This window comes from Symphodus melops (genome assembly GCF_947650265.1).
Source record: "Symphodus melops genome assembly, chromosome: 2".
NCBI classification, from domain to species: domain Eukaryota; kingdom Metazoa; phylum Chordata; class Actinopteri; order Labriformes; family Labridae; genus Symphodus; species Symphodus melops.
Window position 1 is genome coordinate 12,441,020 of NC_136692.1, and position 15,418 is coordinate 12,456,437.

Sequence of the window (15,418 nt, forward strand, 5' to 3'; positions counted from 1 at the left end):
GCTATGGCTCCAGTAAGCTATTTGAACAGCAAAAGCAAACCTGTTTGTTCTTTAATGAGACCATGAGGCAACCTCATATGTTGAAAAATGTAAAAGTGCAAAAAAAAAACACAGGTTCTCAAGGTAACTTAAGGTTGAACCATTCTCAAGTGGCCATATACAACCCGTATAGAAATGCCTGGTTTGACAGCAGAAATGAACACATTAGCCTGGTACAGAAAACAACATTGTCTTTTTCAGCACACTCTATAGGGAGGATGTTTTCATTACTTACCCATTTTGACTGTATAAAGGACACGAGTTATGCATATTTACGGGCATGGCGAATCTAACTGCATGTGGTTGTGTTGTAGCAGTTCATCAGTAGGCTGAAGATCCGCCTCAGACCAGCTCTCAGCCTGTGGTTAGTTTAACTGAAAGTTATGGCTTCCACAGCCTTCCAAAGCTCCCTTCGTTAACCAATAAATGACATCACACAGGCTTCGTCCATTGTTATTTAATGTGTCTATGGTTCACCATGTTAATAGTTTAAAGCCATGTTATGAGCAAAGTTCATTCTGTGCCATCTCACTCTCGTTCTCTGACTCTCCCTCCTTTGCTCCCTCTGCATTGAAGGTTTAGTGTCCGTATGTTAATGAAGCACTAGTTTTTAAGGTAGGCTGACTAAGAACCCTGAACCCCTGAAACCTGTTAAAGAACCAACGACTGTGAGCTACAGCTTGTTAAGTAGCAAGATTAATAGAACTATTAATATGATATTTTTTTATTTATTAGAGTCCACATTTAAGCACACGCTTCTTTGCCCTTTCATGATGGGCACATGATGATGATGATGATGATGATGATGACTACAATAGGGGATGCAAGCATAGGATGCTCAATTAAAAAAGAGTGTAGCTGATGCAGCTAAAATGAATAAAAGTAGACTTAATTTAAAATTGTAACCTATGAACATAATCTATTATGTGTGAACTAAACAAGCTGAGCGTAGCTGAAGATTGATATGTAAATACATTAAATAGTGCCAGTACAGGGAGAGGAGCCTGTGACCAGTTTGATGATGACTGTAACCCATGCACATGGGATGTCTGCCCTTCCAACTGAGCTAAATCAGTGCTTCTGAGCTAGCCTTTTAAGGATGGACGTGCACAACACCCAATGCAGCTTCAGCCATTAGTGTGTATGTGGTGTGACTGGATGAATGTGATATTAAGTGTAAAAGCTCATCATTTTATAAGAAATAAAACACAGACAGAAGCAGGTAGAAATAAAGGTTTAATGGACTGACAAACAAACATGACATCCATCACTATGATATTTCAAAGTGATTCTGTTTTTTGTTTGGGAGACACATATTGCACTTTGTCCTAGCCAAACATTTGCCTGAGCAGAATATAAGTACAGTTTTCTGATAAAGTCACAAAAAGCACTCTAAAATTCTCTCTTTCAAAATATCTCTCGTTATCTCCACTTCTAGGTACCAGTGATTTGTAAATGTGTCAAACCAAAGTAGTGAACATAAACGATAAGCAATAAAGTAGATTAAAAAAAAGAAGAAGCTCTTCAGAAAAGCATGACTGTAAAGAATTATCAATATAAGATGACACATTTACATAGTTTTATAAAAAAAGATCTAAAATTACCCAAAGAACATACAAAGTAAACTCATCATATGGAACTCATTTTAGCTTCCACCAGTGTGCTGAATGAGTCGTTCTTGGTGGAGGCCTTTAGGCTGCCATCCAGATAGTGAATGAGATGAGCACAGTTAGTAAAAGTGTCAGTGGTGTCACACAGCCCACATACAGCATGACTCCGACACCGCACAGTGCAGTGAAATAAGAGCTCATCCTGCTGCAGACAATTTTCCGTACTGCTGTGCAGAACTGCAAGAAAGAAGGAGAGAATTAGACTTGAAACAAAGTAAAGCATGAATAAGCAGTGTAGAGTTCTCTTACCAAGAGAAACGTAAAATACAGAATAACATAATTTTGGCATGAAGTAACACTAGAGGGAGCCACAGAACTGAGAAAAGAAGTTCATTTTTCAATCCAGTGGACTAAAGCAAACAATTCTGTGCTCTTCTAGCCTCATAAGAGACAAACTGGTCAATCAATGTGAGGTAATAACAAACTGACACAAATAAACTCAGATTAGCTTCACTAAATGTGTCTAATAATCTGTTTATGACTTTATCCTGGTTAATGACTGATGGTCATGCAATCGCTTCACGTGTTGTGAAACTCAAACTATTCTAAAATCACATCATAATCCCAAGGATGCAAAAATAGAAACATGTGTGAAGAATTAAGGAATTAAACATTGCTGTGGACTCAAGATTTTGAAATAAGTCTCTAAATCACAGCTCAAAATAACAATCTTGTGATGGATTGTTATAATCAACGGGCTGTGCAACCTTACATAAAGGTATAGCCTACATAGCCAAAAATGCTGAAAATTTGCATTTTCACATCTGCCCAAGAACAACACTTGCCGTTTTTTTAGAGTTATAATGGCAATGATTGTTGTCTCAGCTTTATGTGAAGGGAACATTTCCTGAAGCCTCTCAACATAAGTGATAAGGAATATACAGTACTATGGCCTCGCTCATATGAAGCTTAATTTAGTTTAAACAAGGCGATCCTTGCTGTATTTCCAGAACACAGTTTACACTCTTAATTATGAGGGCAGTTCCATGTTTAAGTGGTCAGCCCCATTTGACTCTTCCAACAGTGATACTTAAGTTCAAATTTAGCCTACTTTGAGCTCTTTTATGAGTCAATTAACAAACAACTACATTCTTTAGAAAGCAAACAATTTTGGAAGCACTCCAAACTTTTAATAATTTCATTTATTAAAGCTCCTTAAAGCTCCTGTGAGTAACTATCTATGCAGCCACAGGGGGCATTTGGCGCCCCCTGTGGAAAAAACAGTCGAACAAATCTCTTTTCTGTTTTTGTTTTTTACTTGTTAAAGCAATGTTTTTTGACAAAAATAAACGTCATTGTGCTGTCTTAAAACACAGAGTTTAAAGCCACTCTAGAAGCTTTGTTGTAGAAAATGTACACAAATGCCAAACGCCTACCCCACCTACTCTTTGGCAGAGTTTACTGGCATCTCGAATAAATAGAGAAGAAATACTGAATCTTCTATTCTATTGTCTTTGCTTTTGTAGCTCATTAAGAGGCATTATTAATATTGGTCTGATAAGTATAACCACCATAATGCAGTTATTACGTGAAACCAATTTACATCAGACCATTAAAAGTTGATGCTATAATTTTGAATAAACTGAGAAATATTATTTTACACAGGATAAGGACTATGTATTTTACCTCTGTCAGATAAATTAGGAAGGAATAACAGATTTTTTTTATAGTGATATGGATGAAAACTGTAAACCTTTAATATTTTAACAACAACAAAATACTGTACCTGGTAAGTCTGGTAGCTGATGGCCATGCCATATCTGCAGTACATGACGAAATGTTCACAGTTATACCACAACAAGCTATAGGTGACGGAGCCCATGAGTTTTTCTGCCCGTCTGGCCACTTCGTCCCCATCCAGAGGAGGCTGGCTGCACACCTTGTCCATTTGGTTGACCAATATCTCAGAGCCAAATCCGAAATCAGAAACCGAGTCCACTCTTACGCTAGCAATCTTGGCAATGACCCCAATCAGCAGGCGGTTATTTGTCACAACAGTGGAGATTGCAGATTTATCCTTGGAAATCACAGGCAGGATGTCCGGTATGAGGTGGGCAACGCGGTTGTCACCCAAGTAAATGCCAAAGTGTGTGAATAGCGTCCTGGGAACCTCCAATAGATCACCACGTTTGTACAAAGACAGGTCATATTGTGACTTCTCTTCCTCCTTTTTTGAAGAGACGAAGAAAAAGTTGATAAGCTGGTACAGAAACATGATGGCTATGTGCTGGAAAGAGCCTCACACTCATTTTATATGAGCTGAAGTTGGGAGGGAACAGATCAGTTAGTAGGATTACATGTTAGCCAATGTCGCAGTAAGATTTTGACATGAACAAAGGAGCTTTCTCTAAGCACTTTGACGTGTGTTCAGATTTCTCAAACTCAGCTGTTGTTTCTGTTGTATTAAGGCCAGGCGTCTCATTAAGAAGACTAACATGTTCAATAGGTGTTTAAAAGGTCACACGTATTGAGCAATTGTGCCCAAATAAATGTTCTTTGCTATTTCCTTTATTCCTAATCTTTACATTCAATTCATTGTTATTCAGCACTTTTTTGGACATCCCAAAAGATGCAGATATCTCATTTATAGACACCATCAAGCATAATAACATATTGGCTAAATCCCTCAAAGTACAATATATTTCAAATTTAAAGGCTGTGGGTGAATCAAAATGAAACACCCAGAATTTTACTGAAATTGCTTTGTTTTGATTTTTCTTAACTGCATTTTTATTCAAAATCTTAAGTCTCCCAATAAAAAATGATATCATGAAACATTATATGACACATATTCAGGCCAACTTCTTTCCCTGCATGTGGTTTAAAATGTAGAGAAAGACAAAATAATGAAGGTCAAAAAGTAAAAATAAATTGTTTATTCAACATTTGCCATATTTACAACATTATATTAAAGACAAGCCTATAAAATACAAACTATGTACACATGAACATTTTGTTTAGATTGCATGTTAGCTTTTGTAGTGAGTCAAATGTTAGCCAAACATATCTCAAACAGCATTCCTATATAAAAGAATTAATGAAGTCTCCAGCTCTTGTATGACAGGAAAAAAGGCACGTAGGAAACTATTAAAGCATGAATCAACAAAACATATCATACATCTCCTACACAATAAAATCAAAGTATAGGTTCAGACAGACTCATAAAGGCATCACATGACAAGCCCAAACCATCCAGGTTTCCAGTCAGTGGAAAAAGTTCAGCTCACTTTGACAGAAGGCTCATTGAACAGAAGCAATTCATCCAGCCATCCATAGAGTAAAGGGGATAAGGATTGTGGGTAATGTGGTTGCCGGTGCCATGCCAAAAGAGACAATAGAGATGAACCCAAGTAGGCTTGTGACAATCACACTGCGCTGGTCCCTGATGATGGATTTCAGGCACTCAAAGAACTACAAAGAAAAAAGTATAGTTAGTTCATTTAGTATTTCTAACTTAAAGCAGAACATTGTTTATGTCACATGGAAAGTATCTGTTTAAATCACAACTCTTGAGCCACTAACATATGCACAGTTACAGGATATTTTAGTGATCAAGTTTAACCACAGTTCACCTGTGACGGGAAGTCAAATAACAATTTGGTAATGCCAGGGTTGCAATTTGACACCAAACTTCAAACCAGGAAAATCTTATGTGTAGATCAATTTGAGGATTACCATGCTGAAAATCATGAATAGAGTAATCTCCTGCATTATTGAGAGCCTGCATGTCTTGTTTGCATTTCTGTGTCAGAATCTATTTTTTAAATGCAATTTTTCGTATACCTTACACTTTCTTTGAAAAGTTGTTTGTTCACTGACGGAAATCCTGTAGGTGATGTGGACATACAGACAAACAGGGGACGAAATGGGACCAGGACAAACCAAACGTCCCTCAAGACAATTTAATTCGACTAAGGTTAAACTGATCTGACCACGTCATCTTTTTTCTGTTATTGGTAACTGATATGCTGCATTACAATCTAAAACTATGGAATGGACATAATTTACATGTCTATAAATCTATAGCATACAATAATTTCACCAAATACAGTATGGCCTATAGCAGTAGACATAATACACACAAATTAACATGGACATGGACTGTACCTTCTCTGTTTGGCGGCTGGCTGCAGATCCGTATCTACAATGAGTCACGAAGTGTTCACAGTTATTCCACAGCAGACTGTACTGGATTCCTCCAATGAGTTTTTCAGCCCTATTGGCCACATCTTCATTGGGAAGCGCTTGATTCTTCATCATCTTATCCATATGGTTCACCAGTATATTAGAACCGTACGCAAAGTCCTCTAATGTGTCCACGCGCACCGTGGCACACCTATACAAGCAGCCGAGGATGAGTCTCTTGTTCGTGATAACGGAGCTGATGAGTTTCTGGTCGCTTGTGAGCAGAGGCAGAATGTCAGGGATCAGGTGAGCGACTTTATTATCACCTAAATAAATGCCGTAGTGGGTGAAGAGAGTTCTAGGGACCTCGAGAAGATCCCCTCTCCGGATTGTGTGTGGGGGGCAGCGATGTGCGTGCCTCGGTCGGTCCTCATCCTCAGCGTTAGACCAGCTGGACTCAAACAAATTGAATTTGGAGAAAAGGGAGATTCTCTGCACCAGGAATGTCAACAGCTGCAGCATCGTGGAAAGATTGTACTGGAAGTATTTGAACGTGTCAGAGTGAAGTCAGCCTTTTTATCCCCACTGGCACGAGGAGGAGAAATAAGCTTCAAGGAAATCCCGGACACGATTGGACACGAGTCACTTTGTGCACGTGTGTTTTCTCCCTCATTGGCCTCCTCAGCATCTTGGTTTTTTTTCTCCTGTATTTTTCTCCTGCCAGAGGATCGGCTAAACAAGGTCATTACGTTCCCACGAAATGCAGCATAGAGGAGAGTTTTTAAGGAGGCGTTTTATGTGGATTTAAAAGTGCATTAGAGTGGGATGAAAATATTACGACATGATTATTCCTTTATTAAGCAAGTGAATTACACTTTAGGTTTATGAGCATCCAAAGTTTGTTCTTGTTTGTGAAATGTATGTGTTTTGTTCCATTTCACCAACTCTATCCTGATCTAAAAGTCTTAGTAAAAAGTATATTATCGTAATAACACATAACTGGAAGTGCTTAGTTTTTTTCTTCCAATTAAAATTGAAAATATACATGAAAAAGAGGCTATCTTTTTCACAAATCCTACCACAGAATCAGGTTTAAGCTATACTTAAGCTGTAGGCTCCTAATTTATATTTTTTTCAACAACAAAATAAAACCTGCATTATGAACAATGTTATTAATATTCAAATCACCCAGATGTATCAGCTCTGTATTTACTATCAGAAGTTGAGGTAAAGACCAAAAGCAGGGCTGACAAAGAGTGATCAGGAGGTCAATGAATGCAAATGGGTTTTTTTTTTTAAAGCCTGCTAAAGTGTTGAATAAACTGTGTACTTAAATTAAAAATGGACTCAACATATTTGTGCCCTTAAATGATAAGAACATTTGGTCTCATTTATGCATTTTATAAATTTGCTGAACCATGGAAAGATTTTCATGACCACAGGCCCTGGACACAAACTTCTCCAACTGAACGCAAATATTATACCGAGTTCCTGTTGCCATTCACGGTCCTTGCCCAATCTTAACAGGTAAAACAGTCAACAATATGTGGAACTTCCTTATATTATGATTTATTGTCTCTTCCTTTCTTTATTTATAGACATTAGTTTGTAGTTTCAGTTAGCTTGTAGAACTGTTTTTCGGCTTGCAGCTCTCTCCTCGATCTCTCTCTGTCTCTCTCAATAACTGTCTCAATTCCCTGCACTGAGAAACCATGAAAGCAATAAGGCTAATAATAGTTGATCCAATGTTTTAACAGCAAAAATACTTTACATACAAATATACATCTATAATAATAAAACTTAGGAGAAGACTCCCATTGGCCTGCAGGGCCCTGGGCACTTGCAGGGCTCCTGAAAATTTCCAAATTTGCCATGTGGTGAACCACCAATGTGCTGAACTGATGGTTGGGAATTTTCCAGCTTTTCACTACCCTTTTTGGGATTTCAGTGTAACTTCTCATTAGGTTGGTAAGCTGATTAACCCTCCCTTCAAATGTTCAAATTTCTAAATTGATCTGAAATAATTTCAAATGAAAATATATGCTAATATTTATAATCTATAAGCAAAAAAATCAATTTTATCTAACTCTCTTATCAATATTCAACAATATCCTGTTCCAAAAATGCCACATTGCAAATGTTACTGTACATGAATGAACTGACATACCAGTAAATAAAAACCACTTTTCAAAATAAACTTCTAATAAGACTTTTAAACTGATTAAACCAGAGACAATGAGTGTGTGTGATGGACTTTGTTGGCTAATCTGTTCTGCCCCGTCATCAACCCAGGATCAGTTGCCAGGGAAGAAAAGGGCTGTGCTGGCTAGAAGAACCATATGATGAGATGAAACATTCCTTTGACCTAATTACCTTAATCCTGTCGACTTCAACTCCTTTTTACCCATAAAATACCCTGAGAAATACTTGAGCCTATTTGATCTGATGTCATTCGTTAGAGTACATTTGCTGACCTAGATTCAGTTAAAACCTGCAAAAGGAATGAATGATAACTGGCTGCTGCTTTGTCAGACTATGAGAAAAATGGTTTGACCCACAAGGCAAGCATGCCATATTATAGAGGAAGTGCGGGTGATTTATGGGTACCCAGCTCAAATCTTCAACTTTTAACCTGCAACAACTAATAAAACTGTTGTAACTACATCCATCTGCCAACTAAAAGTAGGGCTGAATACAAAAATAACACAGCATAAAAAGCAATCAATACTGCATCAGCACAGAGGGCTTAATGTTGATATTAGAACAGAAATACTGAATGTATTGTTCCTACAAAAACAGAAAAACAAAATGACATGTACAAACAAAGAAAACGAATCTTCCCCTGAAAATAAAAACTGTCTTTATGTTGATCAGCTACAAAGTTGATCAGCTAATCTATGGGAGGGGAATGAATGTCTCATCGTATGGCCATGTATGAAGAGAGCAGTCTCCTTTAATGATATACTAGAGCTGACAAATTTCAATTTCATTACTAAAAAGGATTTACGGTACTGCCATGGAAGGATTTTGTTTCTCAGAAATGTAAAGGAAAGCAATAAGATGTCATATAAATGGTTAAAATAAACATTAAAGTCCATTTGAGCCTCACTGGCCACTGTAGAGTCATAATTAAAGACAGCAATCATAATTTAGGATTAAGCTGCTTCATTAAAAACAGACTGAAGGGGTCAAAGGGTAGGTAAGTACTAAGATACAATACCATGCCGTGCGATGTGATATAGGATGGGATAGAGTAGGATACAATAGGATATGATCAATGCACCTTATTGTACCTTTTGAACGACAGTGCAGCTATACTAAAACATTTAACCAAGATAATAAAGAAATGTTTCATATTTAGATTAAGGTGGAAACAAAGGAGTTTTTAAAAACATTTAGTTTGCTTTATCTGCTAGTAGCTCATACTTAGAGTGAAGCATGTGAGATTGGTCAGATATAACTCTGCAGTGCCACTGCAGGAATCGAGAAGGGAAAAACTGAAGAAATGTGGTCACTAATCACTACAGATCAGCGATTAATGTGAGAAATGAAAAATCAAGCATTTTATTGGACCTCATATCTTTTTTGTTGTTGTTTTATCAACATTTAATGGCCAGGTTAGTTTGTAACCATTATTTTTTCTTCATGACAAATGCATAATGAGAAAACGGGCTCACGATAGATGCCCTCTCCTGCATGTGCTGCTATAGAAAGAAAAATGTGTCCCACTTGTGCTATTAAAGCCCAGCTGCAGTTCCAAATGAACCCTCATCGAAGTGGAATGTTTGCAGATTAAACAAGGTAACATGCAGAGCAGGGTGCAATAAATCTATATGACAGAGCTAATATTTAAAGGAACCATGAAGGTCAAGTAGGCAGCTTCGTAACAACTCTGTCACTGAAAATGTCTAATCATGTGAAATATCTTTCCTTATAGATGCTTATTAATTACATGTTCAGTAATTGTATGTTGGAACAACCTTACTGCATGTTTTTTTTACGTTCAGCTGAATCGACTTACAGTCTGCGACCACTGGTTGAACCCTGAGGAAGCATTATAACAAACCTTTGGCCCCTGTCCAGGGAGATTTACACCATGGTCAAATGGCTCCATACTTACAGTTGTGGCCAATGAATGACCTTAACAAGGGTCTTTAAATTTAATTCCTGGTCAGGTCACCTATGAACTATGCTGACTTTGTTTGTTGGTTTGAAGCTTAAGTTGATTATAGACACGTTTTCCCAGTTTTCAGTAAAATTCAGCATCATATTAGAACACTTTGACTGACAGGCCAAACATTTGGAAATAAAGAAAAGTTTGTTGTTACTTTGCATCCCACTAACGTTTAAACAAAGCAAGGCTTTCGGCGAGAGCCAGTATCCATAGACGAGCAACAACAGTCCAAAACTCATCTTAACATCCTTGACACAGCTTCCAGAGAGCGTGTTCATGGCTCTTAGGGGGAGAAAGAGATACTTTCCATCTGGTGTTTGGACGTAAAGAGGCCAGTTCAGCAAAAGTTCAGAACTGTTTAGGTTCATGGGCCTGGCAGGTCATTCTCCGGTCAGTGAGGCTCTATATCCATCGTAGGTCTGTTTCTTTCCACATAGTAAAACCAGGTCACACAGAGGTGGTTTAATGTGAGATTTATTATCTAATGTCACTATGGGGCCCACATATGAAGCCTTATCCTGCTTATTTTTGTAAGACGTATCTGCAATGTTTGTCTAGATGTAATAAAAAGAGGTGTGTTTGCCTGGAGCACCTGGTAGAACATACACTGGATAAAACAGCATAAATATAATGGAGTGATCGGACCTTGTAAAGTGATCTGGAACATAATGTAACTGACAGCAAAATGTAGCCTACTCAAATAATCAATTCATCAATCAAAAAATAAAAAGAACAGAAAAAAAAAATTATTGGCAATATCAACATAACCACAATTATAATTCAAAATATACCGTTCTTAAAACACTTGTGAAAACCAGCATTATCAATCCATAAAGGGCTCAACGATTTAAAAGAGACAGGGGAAAAACAAGAGATCCTCCACATATTCAAAATAGGACTCTCGTACAACCAGCAATGGTATAAAATACAAAAAATTAATCTGAGGTGAAAGAATTACAACTAATGTTCAAACCTTAGAACGGTGACAAATACGTGTCACCGTTCAAGAATGTTGCCTTCTTGCTTAAAACAAACAAAAGAAAAAACAAGCCTTTCTATTACGACAGAAGAAGTGTGTCTCCATCAACTGTGTCTCTAACAAGGTCAATATCCATGAATCCTGTGGGAGGCTAAACATCACTTAGATAAGAGGTGATTGTTTTATTCTGCACAGCAACTGCAAATAAAACCACAGGGCTGCACAGCAATGCTGGAAATGTTCGTCTGTGTCCCAATCAACCCAGATTTAGATGTCCAAAAATAGACCTGGAAACCTTAATAAACCCTTAGACTTTTGGACATTAAATGGTCTTATTGTTTTTAATTACAAAGATAGAGTCACACATTCAGTATAGAGTAAATGGTGAGGTAACATTCACTCCTTTCTTTACTGTATATCTATACCTTCATGTCTATTGTTAACATTAATATTTGTCCTCAAGCTCCTGATTGGTGTTCAGTTTATGTTGATTTTGGTGCCCCTTGTGGACAAAGCGGTACCTTTTATCTGTTAACTTGTCACTCACAATCATTTTTTTAATCTACCCACTGTCTTATAACAGTGAAATGCATCACTCATCCAGAGACTTTGCCATGGAACTTGTAAAAAAAAGCATGATGCTTTGGGGTTAGTCACTCCGTCTGACGCCTACCCCCAATAGCTATTGCAGAAATTAAAATAACTACAGAGATGTATATGCAGCTCAAAAACAGACATCAATATTAATTCCATTTGGTTTCATGACCAGACAAAAACTCCACACAGGAGCTTTAAAAAAATATACTTTTCCTGTAGTCACTCATTCACCCTACATGAAGATATTCCTGATGAGATTATTTCAGATGACTGAGTGAACTGTTCCTCTACTAAAGAGGAACTATGAAAATTCCTTGAAAATCCCTTTCAGCAAATACAACCACAAGGTTGTCTATTATTCCACAGTCTCTACACATCTTGAGAATTAGATTCTGTCCTTACTTTTATGTCACCCAAAAATTTGACATATTTTTGATGTTTGAATTATTTGTTTAGAGTATTATTGTATGATATGGTGTGTTGATGTCAAATATGAGTCTGTTTAAGCTGTCCACACTGGATACACACTTTAGTTGTTGTTTGTCATGTGCAGGAGTTTTCAAGCTAGCTCAGCTGCACATGTGCTTCTTATAAATTAAGCCTGTGAAATCGTGCCATGTGCCGGTCAGAAAAACACACTAAAGCTGATTTTCAGCTGACTGGACTAAGCATATGATTAATATGCTTTTCTTTCTGTGTACATTAATTGTACATTTTCCTTAAATAATTATACAGAAGTTAGGATATTTAGTTTGCAATTTGTCATCTAAGTACTAATAAAGGAAATAAATAGTAACAGAGACCCATTAACACAGAGCTCAGCATTTTTTTTTATCAATGGCAAAATATACCAATAATAATTTAATACTTTGTTGAAAGAATGGTCTTATCGTTCAGGTCAAATGAGTTTTCTTTACATTCTTTTGTATGATGTATGTCAACAGAATTATTAAAGATATGTCCTGAATGCAAATCAAATCTTCTATTTTAGAGTGTGCTGAGTGATTTTTAAGGTTTTTATTTTTGGTTTAGAAGATGTTTCCACTTCCAATAGTGGCTTTACTTGCAAATGCAGCAAAGTTTGAATAGAATTCAAGGAGGTCTAGACGCCATTCATAAAACAGCACATTTTGTATATCGCATAATGCTTACGTTGTGCCCCATGTACAGAAGTTGCATTCCTCCAGGTAGGCGGCCCAGGTCCCGGTCAGAACTGTAATGTCATCACCCGTCTCTCCAACCTATTTCCTATTCTATCCTCTGTACGACTGAATCGAGACAAAATGGCACAAAAAAAAAAAAAAAAAAAGAGAAGCAACATATTATGAAAATAATTTGTTAGTTAGTTTTAAGGATATACTCTGATCACAGCTTCCAGGTGTGCTGATTAAACCTGCTTCTAGAGCAATTCCTTTTCTTCATTTCATAAGCAGGCATAAGTAAAATGATGGTTTTAAACTCACTATCGTCTATCACAGGCAACAAAAAAGCATTATTGTTGTAAGGACAGTCTACTCTTTTTTCCATGTGTGTTGTTTACATTCATTTTTAATAACACTGAGTTTAATGTAATCAACTCAAACTCACAGTAAAGCAAATATTTTCAGATTAGATTTTGCTGAAAGGCATTGATCAGATTCCAAATGTGGCCTTATAAGTACGAGTTAATAAGTACACAGCAAATAGTTATAGATAGATATAAATGTTTTAAACATATTTTTTGCAATCGTTCTAAAGTCAGCTTAGAAAAAAGAGGGGGTATTAATGTGGGGAAGTTTCACATTACTGACTGAAGGAATATGAATGTGAATAGTTTTATAGCAGCTTTGTCTTTTTGTCCTTTTTTTGTCTCTGTGGCATTTTTTTTGCTGTTTGCAACAGAACATAGAATGGTATGATGGAGTCTGGTTGTTTTCTGTCAATTGAAAGTATGCAGAATATTGAATGGGGTGACAGGGTTATTGATCAGTGAGGGCTGCACTAATCCACTTCTATTATTTGTTACTGCAGTGGCTTAAACATGCTGCAAATCATAACACATGTACAGAGGAAGGTTTACTTTCCATATAAACACAGGGTGGCACCCAGAATCAAATAGATTCAAACGTTAATATCACATATTTCAGCCAATAGAAACTCACTGCATTTTTCTGGAAAGCTTCCTGTGTTTTTTTGTGTGTGCTATAAACTAGAAACATACTGATAAATATAAAAACAAGCTAAAACCTACAAAGACAATGCAGAACGTAAAGATAGTAAAGACAGTAAACACAAGACACATATAACAAAAGCGTTCTGTAACTTTTCTGTCAAACAACTTAAACACCACAACACACAACTTCATTTAAAGGGAAATTATGTTTTTTTTTTTTTTTAATGAAGACTGAAGAGTAACCAACTCAGCCTATGATGAATGTTTTTGGATATGTGGTAGGCAAACCGGAGCGTCCCGGAGGAAAAAACCTACAAAGGGTTGGGGGGGGGGGGGGGGGGGGGGGTGTTATTGTCGGGGGGAGAGGGAAGAAGGTTCTTTCTTTTTCTTCCAACTCTCAGGTTTTCTCAGTCCCAGGAAGTGCCTGGCTCGCTTAAACCAGGACTTCTGCTGCTCTGGCTTTTGAGGCTGCATTGTTTCCACAGCTTCAGTAGCCTCTGCAGTTTCTGTCACTCCTGAAGTTCCTACAGTTTCTGTAAGTCCCACAGGTCCTGAATTTCCTGGAGCTTCTGCGGTGACTTGGGGGAGAGTCTCTTCCATGCATGAAGGTTCGCCTTGCTTCTCCTCACAACTTGCTCTCTTTTTTGTTGGAAGCATGCGATCCTCCAGATGAGCCTCAAGTTCACTTGAGAGCTCCTTGTTTTGTGAGATCAGGAGCTGAATCTGGGTTTTCTGCTCCTCCACTTCTTCGCACTGGATGCTCTCCGTGTTCATCTGCTGCAGGGTCTTGATCTTTTCCTCCATCTTTTCTGCGTTCAAATTCTCGATTGAAAGCTGATTGTCTGCCACAGTGTTATACAGAGACTGTGTTTCGGCCTCAGGTTCTTTCTGACAGCTCTCAGCCTGCGGTGTCAGAGCCAGTACATCAGTTTGGTATCTTGGGTTGTGCTCTTTGCTGGACGCTCTAAACTCCTCCAGTTGTTCTTGGAGAAGCTTGCTGTTGTCCTTTTCCTTCTGGAGCTCAGCAGTAAACTTGTCCTGGCTGGTTTTATAAGCCACTTGTAGCTCCTCAAACTGCTCCTTGATGACTTTCTGATCACTGAGCTGAGTTTTCAGGCCCTCAAGCTCAGTAAAGTTAATCTTCTCTGTCTCAAAAGCAGCCTGTTGCAGGACAGCAATCTCCTCTCTCGCCTTCTGACCGAGGACATCCAGTTCAGCTTTCAAGGTCGATATCACCTGCTGGTCTCGGGACACTCTTTCTGCGTGAGACTGACCTTGCTGCTCATTCTTGCACTGAAGTGTCTCCACCAACTGCTTGGTAGCGAGCATGTCGGCTTCATACCTGATCTTGAGCTCATGGTATGAAACTTTGCTGCTGTCCAGTTCTTCTTGAATGACCTTATTTTTCTCTTTCTCACTCTGGAGCTCTTTTGTAAACTTGTCGTTGCAAACTACGTATGCCACCTTGAGCTCCTCGTAGTCAACATGAAGATCTTTCTTCTTCCTCTGCCTGGTGGTGTCGTTCACTTTTTGGGCGATCTGAAATGCAGAGACGGTCTCTTCTTTGCTGTACTTTTCGAGCCTCTCCAGCTCTCTCCTGGTGTCTTTTCCCCGGTTTATATACATTTCCTTGAGGGCTTTCTGCTTTGCCAGATGTTGCTTTGTCTCCTCCAACTCTTGGC

The 15,418-nt window shown here is 38.0% G+C and overlaps 2 protein-coding genes across 2 annotated transcripts; both read right to left on the reverse strand.

The window, feature by feature from the left end:
- Positions 1-1,450: 1,450 nt before the first annotated feature.
- On the reverse strand, positions 1,451-3,924 carry LOC306818144 (lecithin retinol acyltransferase-like; the record flags this gene model as incomplete). The annotated part of the gene is made up of 2 exons (XM_079335519.1): positions 1,451-1,886; positions 3,436-3,924. The coding sequence occupies 2 exons, from the start codon at positions 3,922-3,924 to the stop codon at positions 1,731-1,733; spliced, it is 645 nt and encodes a 214-aa protein (XP_079191645.1). The 3' UTR covers positions 1,451-1,730.
- Positions 3,925-4,570: 646 nt separating this feature from the next.
- On the reverse strand, positions 4,571-6,513 carry lrata (lecithin retinol acyltransferase a). The gene is made up of 2 exons (XM_079338203.1): positions 5,817-6,513; positions 4,571-5,120 (listed from the first exon to the last, which is right to left on the reverse strand). The coding sequence occupies exons 1-2, from the start codon at positions 6,354-6,356 to the stop codon at positions 4,968-4,970; spliced, it is 693 nt and encodes a 230-aa protein (XP_079194329.1). The 5' UTR covers positions 6,357-6,513; the 3' UTR covers positions 4,571-4,967.
- Positions 6,514-15,418: the final 8,905 nt, after the last annotated feature.

Coding starts and splice junctions, on each gene's coding strand:
- lrata (XM_079338203.1), bottom strand. CDS start 6,356: ATGCTGCAGCTGTTGACATTCCTGGTGCAGAGAATCTCCCTTTTCTCC. Junction 5,121..5,816: donor CCAGCCGCCAAACAGAGAAG/GTACAGTCCATG, acceptor TTTTCTTTGTAG/TTCTTTGAGTGCCTGAAATC.